The sequence below is a fragment of the Beta vulgaris genome, chromosome 7, assembly GCF_026745355.1.
Source record: "Beta vulgaris subsp. vulgaris cultivar EL10 chromosome 7, EL10.2, whole genome shotgun sequence".
NCBI classification, from domain to species: domain Eukaryota; kingdom Viridiplantae; phylum Streptophyta; class Magnoliopsida; order Caryophyllales; family Amaranthaceae; genus Beta; species Beta vulgaris.
In genome coordinates this window covers 18,893,244-18,903,427 of record NC_079208.1, presented here as the reverse complement: position 1 = coordinate 18,903,427, position 10,184 = coordinate 18,893,244, and the positions used below count along the sequence as shown (strand labels likewise).

Below are 10,184 nucleotides of genomic sequence, written 5' to 3'. Positions count from 1 at the left end.
AAATGGTCTCCTTAGCTTTTTTTGTAGTAGTGAGATTTACTTATATAGCAAATAATCGAGTCATTTACGTGAAATGTAGTATAACAGTATACTTATATTGATGTATTATTGTATCAATGAGGTTTAAGCCATAGGTTTTCTTGATCGATACTTATAGGCTTCATATCAAGATCTTATTAATAAGCAATAAGATTTAATCAATTAAGATATTGTTAATGTGCAAAATGAAACAGGAATTTAACAAACCTCCTTATATGTTATGATTAACTTAAATGGAGCATTGTTATGTTGAACTAATCTATTGAGTTACAATGTTCTATATCTGTTGCAACTCAATTGGATGTTTTTGGTTCCATGATGAATTTAACTTAAAGTGATTAACTTAAGTATGGTATTGTTATTATCTTGAATTACACTTAGGGTACTGTCAAGGTAGTTGTTTTGAGTTTCAATATAAATTCAACTTAGAGACGACTAACTTAAACGGAGTATTGTTATATTGAACCGATCTGCTAAGTTACATTGTTCCAAATTTGTTGCAATTGAATTAGATGCTTTTGTTCTGAAATGAATGCAACTTAAAGATGATTAACTTAAGTAGAAAACTGCTGTTATTATCTTGAAATAGTTTATCACCTTACATGTTGATACATCTAATGTAACATCAATTTCTTTCAATTTGACTAAGATACATGAGTTTCAAATTGAATATAACTTGTTAACGATTAGCTTAAGTGGAGTATTGTTGTCTTGATTTAACTTATCGATTCACATAGATATATACCTTGAACCAATCTACTATTAACTTATTTTACGTCGATAATATATTTTCAATTTTCAAATGCATAAAGCTTAATGACCTCAACTTAGATTTAATTTAAAGGTGGTCGATGATTAAAAAAAGCTTAAGCAATGCAACAATTGTTTTCCTCTTTCAATTTTTCTTTTTCTTTTTAGAGTTAGACTTGTACCCATATGGCCATATCTACATCAATATAAAAGAGATCTTTACGTTATAGGTTGATCAACGGAGTACTTGTACAGAGATAGATATGCCTTTTCAACCATTAAAGCAAGTACTTGTTGGCTATTGCATTTCCTCTTAGGCTCTTATATACGAGGGTGTGCATGTTTACTAGCTAGGAATAAAAACACTATCCTTTTCTACACCAACAGTGATAACTACCATTTCTGCAAGTGATAACTACCACATTTGTTTCTTTTTAAATGTAATACTTTGATTTTGCTAGCTACTATTCACATATATATATATACCTTGACTCTATTTTTTTTCTTAATATATAAAAATAAAAATATGAATAAGTGCTCCGGTTAGTCAACCCGAGCACTTCGACTCTCGCGTGCAGCAATACTGATGTACGCTATTAAAGTGATTTGAATTTATTTGGATCCGAAAAAACAAGAAATGCGCGGTCGCTTAGCCACGATTCTAGATTTTTAACTCCTCTTTCTATTCTTGTTTTCTCTCTCCTTTTTCAGATCTCAAACCCTAATTCCCTAATCCTTGTCGCTCCGCTTTGAAATCAAAAATTAGGGAGGATTTTTGGCAATAGTAAAATCAAGAGGAAGAGAAGGGCGAGGATGTTCGATATTCAGAAATGACCAAGGTTCATCTTCGCAATCTTCATCTTCTCAAACGACATCATTGTCGTCTTCTTCTTCTCCGATGGAGAAAGATGGAGAGCAACAGCAACGACAGCAATAACAACAGCAGCAACAGCAACAGGAGCTGCAAGGACAGATAGTTGGGCCTCGATGTGCGCCAAGTTATTCGATGGTAAATGCAATAATAGATAAGAAAGAGGATGGAGCTGGGCCGAGGTGCGGCCATACTTTGACAGCGATTCCGGCGGTCGAGGAAGAAGGTAGTCCAGGTTATATTGGGCCTAGGTTGATCCTTTTTGGTGGTGCTATTGCTCTTGAAGGCAATTCTGCTGCCACCGGAACTCCGTCCTCCGCTGGAAGTGCTGGCATCAGTATGCTTCTACTTCTTTCTCATTCTTGTTTTTTGTTTTTCTATAGTGTAGATTTGATTTATTTATTAGTCTTTAATTGAACTTAGGGTTGCTTCCTGTTACTTTGAGTTTTCTTTTGTATAGCTATGAATTGATGGATTATATATGAATTGCCTCTTATAAGGAAAGAAAAATGGAAGAAGAAGAAAAGAAAGGGTAGTTGGCTAGTGAATGATACTTGGTGTTTCCATCAGAGCTCGTAATTATCGTGTTTATAAAGTAGTTGTGAATTGTGGTAGATGCTTTGGTTTCATGGGACCTGGAATATGAGATGTTGATGCCTTAGTTTTTAATTTAGTAATCACTCACTGTAGCGATTGCTTGCTGTTGAGTAGTATGTATAGCTAGTACTTACTGTTTTTGGCTGATGGAGCAATGTTGCCCATATAGTTACAATCTGAGAGTATGATTTTCACGAAAACTATTTTCCATTGTTTGGTTGGACAAGGGATTTAGAAAGGAAAATTAAGGTGGAGAGAGTTTTCCGTCCATTTGTAAACATTTACCTCTAAAATTTAGGTGGAGAGAGTTTTCCGTATTCCAATTTTCTCAACATTTCAAGACGAATCAATTACACATATGGGAAGTTAAAATAAAGAAGTTAGCGGCTCTCTTATTACCATTACAACTTAAAAGGGTGGGGGAAGATAATAGTTGGCGAAAACTTTGCCATTTAGCTGGACTCGCATGATATTCATCACTCTTCAAAAATGATGCAAAATCGAATAATGACATGTTAACAGGAAATGACATGGCAAATCAAGTAAAAGTGCCATTGCTATACAAGTAAGATTCCACTTAATGTATGTATATCCATGTCAAGAAAGACTGTTACAACTTACAAGCAAGATCAACTTTTATAAGAGCATCCTAATATACTTCACTTTGTAACCGGACACAAGATATATACCTGATGGCAAGATATGCAGTATTTGTTGTCTTGCCTTAATGTGAAGCCCCTGCTAGTGTGAAACCTGAGAATGGCTTCTGGTTTTACGCTGTTATGATACTATAATTGTGTTGCATGCATGGCGAGTTGATCGATGAATCAAAATTCTCAGTATGAATTCTGCTCTCAATTGTATTTATCTTGGTTGGGTATGCTAAATGGTTGGAGCTTTGAACATTCAAGTACATTTGTGTTTGCTTCCTTAAGGATTTCTGTGCCATCAAACTATGTTTAGGGAAGTTAATTCCCATGGAAATTATTATCTTACCCCAAATTATGACTATTTTGAACTGTTTGATGTTAGTGTTTGATTGATTACTTTGGTGTTGGACTTTCTTGTAGAGGGATCAACAAATTCACAAGGAGTTTGCTCTGTTGCGGTTACTCGCTTCCCGATGGAGCAGAAACGACCAATTGGTCCACTTGTGGTTGTGGGAGTTAAAAGATGGAGTACTCTGGCTAATGACAGGTAAAGTATCTTAAATCTAGTGCAGCTGTGATATCATGCGTGGTAAAAAGAAGCTAAACTTATGAGTGTTGTTCTTAATATGATGCTTGTTACAATGATAATGCAGAACAAATATACATGTTAGTTAGCAAGTACTCCTATGATCTCTACAAATTTTTATCGAATTTGTGCCTAAATAATGTTTTTCTGTGTGTGTGTGTGTTTGTGTGCAATTTAGGTAGCAAAGGATCATGAGTTAGATCAAGTTAATCAAGAACAAGAAGTAAAATTCATGGAGTTTATGTCTGGTATTCAAACTTTTTGTTTTTCGATGAGTTTTTTTTAGATTAGTGTTTATTTTGCTTGATTTTCACTCTTCTTTAAGGTTTACTTGATTGTTTGTGGAAAGAAGTGCTAGATATAAATGCTATTGCATGTCTTGGATCAAGGTGGTTATTTCCTCATATTATGTCCACTTTGATTGTCATTTCAGCGGCAGAGACTCTTATAAAGTATTTGACGACAAAAAACAAGAGGTTGTGTGATGATATTGATGAATTACGGAAAGAAGTTGTGTCGTCGAGGTATATAACTTTTCAAGATTCAGTGTGCCTAATTTTTCAAGCCTATTGTAATCACTGTTTGGTTTAGTTATAGAACTGGTAAAGACCAACAATATGATGATTTTCAGCAACGTTTAATGGAGGGGAAAAACAGAAGAGTAAGTCTAATAATTTACCGTTTTGCTGTAGCTTTTCCTTTAAATAGACATTGCTATAAACTAGCAGGCTTCAATCAATGTGGGATGTATGCTTCCATCATGATGATTTTCAAGATTCAGTATCATATTTGTTATACCCTTTGTACCATCATTGTGATTAGGGATGTTATTCATGCCAAGAAGGTTGTGCCTAGCTGGTTTTGGTGATAACTGTTTTTATGTCATGGGAATCTGATATGAAATCTGGAATGTAGGGGTGATGGTTGATTACTTGAAGTAGATGAAACAGTATCATATTTGTTATACCCTTTGGATCATCATTGTGACTACAAAATTCAGATGTTAGTCGTGCTATAGAGGCATGCCTAGGTGCATCTCAGCTCATTGGTATCTGGAAAAATGGAACTCGACACAAAGAGTCAGAATGTGAGCGAGCAGCAAGGTTAATTTGCAGCTACTTAGATATGGGAGTTACAACTGTATGACGTGAATATTAGCTTTAAGACTATTTATGCCCCCTTTCGTAATATTAATGCCTTGTCTACTTTGTTGTTTCTTCTATTGTTTTGAATTTCAGCTCAATATACAAGTACTCTTAACTTTTAATTGTGACTACTAATAGTCTAAATTGGTTTTGGCCTTTTGGGCAAGGTTGGATATACCTTGACTGGACGCCCTCGTGGTGGGGTGATACTTTTGGTACATCATGAGTTATGACTTACGGCTGTCCTCTTGCGTCACATATATGCAGGTCGAGAGCTTTCTGCTGAGGTTGAGCAACTGTGCCAGCTACAGCAAGAGAAACCCCACTCTAGCAACAGAAATGACCAACATGAGGAGAAAATTGTAAACATTACTCGTAGCCCATCTGTATCCCGAGGGAAATTTACTGAATCACCCATGAGAATGACTAGGAAACGTGCAAACTTACTTTTGAGACTGATTCTACTAGAAACAATGTGTCAGTTGGTCTTCTTGAGCTATCAACTGGGAGGGGAATAACTTCAGATCAACAAAAAATTGATGTTCCAATTTCAAATGCACAGGTATTTGATTGGATCTATTCGTAAGGAATGGTATTGAATTTTCTAAACTGATTTCTCCATGTGTGGACATGCAGCCAGAGTGCTGTTAGAGTAACCTCGACAACGAAGGTGCGTGGGTCTATGAAATTACCCTACCATTGAAGTTTAGAAACCATTGTCAATTTGCAGAGATCCTAGGAGTACTTGCTAACTAACATGTATAGATTTTTGGTATAGTTTTTGCAATTTCCAGATTAATGTTCTTTTTCATTTTGCAATTATTGATCTTTTTTTTGGGTTGGATTTGCAGATTAAATTGCGTTCAAGTTGAAGTTTTATGTTGAAGATTCACTGAAGGTTGAATGTCGGTTGAGGATGGAATTTCTACATATTTTTTATTTTTTTTTATTTCCTCTTATGAATGTTTGTATCAATTCGTCAAAATTGTTAGTAATAAGATTATACTTCTAGTTTCCTTTATTAATTTATAACCTTTTTTTTTGTTGATGTAAGAATGTGCTTGTAATTGTTACTTTACTAATAACACAATGTTGACGCTTACAAGTGTCTATATAGTAGCTTCAAATTGCGACATATTCAATTGCAATGATGCTAAAAAGCCTCAACATTTTCGAAGCCTATGAGTGTCGTTAATTATCGGTGGCTAAATGTTCGCTGCTCCTTTAGGGAGTCGATAATTTTTTATTTCGATGCTTATAAACGTCAAAAAATCCCAAAAAAATTGTCGAAAATGTGGAAATTCTAGTTGTTGTTGCATCTAAAAACATCCTTTAGCGACAGACTTATGGTTGCATTAGATGCAACTTAAAATTAGAGACAAACTTATGGGTGCCTCTAAATAAAATGGTCTTATCACCAACGTAACATGTCTGCCCCAAATATATGGCATTAGAGGCAACCTATAATTAGCGAGTGCCTGATGGTCGCCTCTAAATGTAAGTGGCTTTAGCAACAATTCAAGTTTTGTGCCTCAAAAAGGTGGGATTAGGGGCAACCAACAGTTAGCAACACCATAACTTGTCTGTCTCTAAAAGATGGCATTAGGGGCAACCAACAATTAGCAACACCATAACTTGCCTGTCTCTAAAAGGTGGCATTAGGGGCAACCTATAATTAGCGACGGACTAATTAGAGGCAGCGAGAAAATTGCTTCTAAACACCATTAGAGGCTACAAATATATATTTAGATGCAATTTTGGATTGCCTCTATATGTAGTTTTTTTTGTAGTGATCATTGATGGTGGTGTCGTTGTCTTTGCATGCTTTAGTTTCCCTCTTCTATGTGGTGGACCTAGAGGGGTACATAGGGGTACAATTGTATCCCCAAATTAAAAAATAATATCACCTAAAAAAAGCACGTTGGAATTTTGCGAAGGGGCTGAGGCACGCATTCATTCCTCTCTCTGAGACTCTCATGCTCCTCTCTCGTCTCTCCTCTCTCCTCTGTGCTCTTTGCTCCTCTAATTCTCTCTCCTCTCAGATCTCCAGTGACTCGAAGAAGTCGACCACTGAACAGTCTCGAACCACCGCCGACTGCCGACCGAACTCGAGACGCCGACCACCAAAGCCTTCAATTTGAACTTCGAAGTTCGACTTCGGCACTTCGCCGACCCAGTTCAGTTTTCCTCCATTGATTTGAACCACTAAGTTGTTAAGTTTTTATTTTGTTGTTTAGTTTCATATTTTCTAACTTTCATAAATTTATATATGTTAAATTCTTAGACTAATTGAATATTAGATGTAAATTGTTGAATGTGTACATTGATTAGTTAGGGTTTGTTTATTGAAATTGACAATTAACTTTATGAATTTTGAATTAGAAAATGACAAATGATACACCCAAGTCAAGTAAATCCAAGGGAAAGCAAGTTAAGTGACCCGATCTTCGACAATTCATTCTAAAAAAAAAAAAAGATCATCGGAAGGTAATTGTTTCTCTTTACCCGCACCTCATAATGAATATATATCGAATGAAAGTAATGATTCCCCTTCATTCCCATCAACAAGTGTCCCTCAAAGTCAAGAAAATGATATGGAAAGGGGTGGTTCAAATAATAATAATGTATCATTAGAGGACGAAGAATGGTTATATGATGTTTTCTTCCTCATGATCCGGGGAAGAGAATTAACATCATAGATTATCCTCCAAAACAAAGTAATGCGGTGAGAAGAGCATATATTCTTAAAAAACCTTGTCAACGTAAAACTCATAACTTCCTTCAAATAGAGTGTGGAGGTTTACGTCGTTTAAACATCAATTGGTTTAAGAAATGGGATCGGCTTGAATATAATGTTTAAAAGGATGCGTCATTTTGCTTTGATGGTTTCTTCTTCAAGAATGATTTTGAAATTTGTGCGGGGGTGATGCATTTGTTAATGGAGGATTTAGGTCATGGAATAAACTGAATAGATTTGAGAAACATGTTGGTGGAATTAAAAGTGCACATTGCTTATGAAAAATATGTGAACTTAAAATATGCCAAAGAGAAATCAATATGTGTTGCTATGGAAAATGCAAGTGATGTGGTTAAAAGTGAATATGAACTTCGATTGAAAGCACCTTTAACTTGTTTAAAATTTCTTTTGCTTCAAGGCTTGGCATTTCGTTAGCATGATGAAAGTATTGAATCTTATAATAGGGGAAACTTTCTTGAACTTTTGATGTGGCTAGGGGGAAAATGTGAAGATGTTAAAAAAATCACTTTTGAAAATGCACCAAAAAATAATCAAATCACTTTTCACAATATTCAAAAAGACATTATTAATTGTTGTGCAAAAGAAACAACTAAATCCATAATTGAAGAGCTTAGTGATGACTACTTTGGTATATTAGCCGATGAGTCAAGTGATGTGTCTCAAAAGGAACAATTAGTTCTTGTTTTGCGATATGTTTATAGAAAATTGGGGAAGGTGGTGGAGAGATTTTTGGGAATTATTCATTGTCGTGAACCACGATTTTGTCACTTAAAGAAGCAATTATGACTTTGCTTATGGATCATTCATTGAGTCCATCTATGACGCGAGGGCCAGGGTATAATGGGGCTACTAATATGAAGGGTGAAATAATTGGTCTTAAAACTTTGATTATGAATGATACTCCTAAAGCCTACTACGTACATTATTTTGCTCATCAACTTCAATTAACTCTAGTAGTCGTTGCTAAAAAGAATGATAGTCGTGGTTGGCTCTTTGAGATACTTGCAAACTTGTTGAATATAGTTGGAGTTTCTTGTAAAAGGAGAGAAATGACTCGAGAAATTCAAGCTAAAAAAGTTGCTCAAGCCTTGAATTTGGAACTCGAGAGTGGGTCGAGATTGAATCAAGAACTTGGTTTGAAAAGTCCTGAGGATACTCATTGGGATTCTTATTACAAAATTCTTATAAATATAATCTACTTGTTTCCTACCGTTGTTGAGGTACTTGTGCAAATTGGAAAACATGGTTCATCGAAAAATAAGTTCAAAGCCCAAATTATTTTGGGCTCACTAGAAACATTTTGATTTTGTTTTTATGGCACACTTAATGCTGACTATTTTTGCTACACTAATGATTTGTGTGTTGCTTTGCAAAGAAAAGAGCAAGATATTGTAAATGCCATGGAAATTATTTCTTACACTAAAATTGTGTTGCAAAAATTGAGAGAGCAAGGTTGGGAGGCTCTTTCGAACAAGATCAATTCAGTTTGCATGAAACATGATATTGTTGTTCCCATTATGGATGCTTCTTATGTTTCCCAACGAAGATCATGACGTTTGGTGGAACAAACAAAGAATAAAACTTCCACATTTTCGAGTTAACATTTTTTAGGAGCGATTGATTTGCACTTTCAAGAATTTGAGAACTAGTTTAATGAGAGAAACGTGGAGCTACTTACATGCATGGCTTGTTTCCTAAAGATAACTGCTCTTCTTTTTAAACTTTCCACATTTTCGAGTCTTGGTTTGATGTATCTTGAATTGCAACTTGACATATTCATTGCAAATATTCGAAGTGATAATAAATTTCGGGATTTCAATGATCTTAATTCCCTTTTTATGAAGCTTGTTGAAACGAATAGGCATAAGACTTATCCACTAATATTTTGGCTTATCAAGTTGATTTTGATTCTTCCTGTTGCTATCGCAAGTGTAGAAAGAGTAAAAATGACATATGTTAAAAGTAAGTTGCGATATAGCATGGGTGAGCAACTATTAAATGATTCTTTGGTTACTTTCATAGAAAGGGATGTGTTCCTACAAGTTCCCGATGAAGATATCGATTAATACGAAGGCTCGTAGGATGCAATTGTAATTTTAGTGTGAAGTTTAATCTTATGTATTTTGGATATTTTGGTTGTAAGACTTATGTATTGAACAACTTCTATGAACTTTTTTGTACTATTTTTGTGTTTGTGGTACGTCAGTAACTCCACTTAGATTTAAATTTCTGGTCCCGCCACTGTGGCTCTTCTTTGGTTTAGTGTTCGCCTTACTCATTTGTTGTTGCCACTGTTCTTTGTCTTTGTGACGTGGTGGTTTTTCGTGCTGCTGCACGGTCGCCATTGTCAAGCTACAGTGATTGATGCTGCTCCTATGATACAACTGCCAAAGTTCTTCGTGTTCTAGTACAACTGATGCAGGAGCATCTAGCTTGAACCAAGGTCTTCTTCTACAACATGATCACAAGGAGAAGATGGTGAAGGAAGTACAATTTCTAAGCTTAACTAGCTCGGTTTGTCCTAAAACTCTACTTAAGCATCTTAATTAGGTTAATCTTTTGTTAATCTCTTCTTAAGCAAGATTAATTTGTACTAATGATACCTTAATCATCATTAAGTATTGATAATCAAGTTTAGTAGGTGATTAACTAGCCTAATTACATGTTTAAGTTAAGCTAATCATGTTTTAAAGCTAAGCTAGCTTATCTTCTATGTAATCCGAAATTGATCAAGCTTAGGGAGATGTTTTTGCTGCCATTTCAAGCCACCTCCAGCTTATGGAAAGAC

At 35.3% G+C, this 10,184-nt stretch overlaps 1 protein-coding gene across 1 annotated transcript; it reads left to right on the top strand.

Annotated features, from left to right (window-relative positions):
- The first annotated feature begins 8,178 nt into the window (after window positions 1-8,178).
- Window positions 8,179-9,462, top strand: LOC130589487 (uncharacterized). Its single transcript, XM_057390757.1, has 2 exons — window positions 8,179-8,616; window positions 9,241-9,462. Exons 1-2 carry the CDS (start codon window positions 8,179-8,181, stop codon window positions 9,460-9,462), a joined length of 660 nt encoding a protein of 219 aa, XP_057246740.1.
- The last annotated feature ends 722 nt before the right edge of the window (window positions 9,463-10,184 follow it).

Coding starts and splice junctions, on each gene's coding strand:
- LOC130589487 (XM_057390757.1), top strand. CDS start 8,179: ATGACTTTGCTTATGGATCATTCATTGAGTCCATCTATGACGCGAGGG. Junction 8,617..9,240: donor TGTTTCCTACCGTTGTTGAG/GTACTTGTGCAA, acceptor CTTTTTATGAAG/CTTGTTGAAACGAATAGGCA.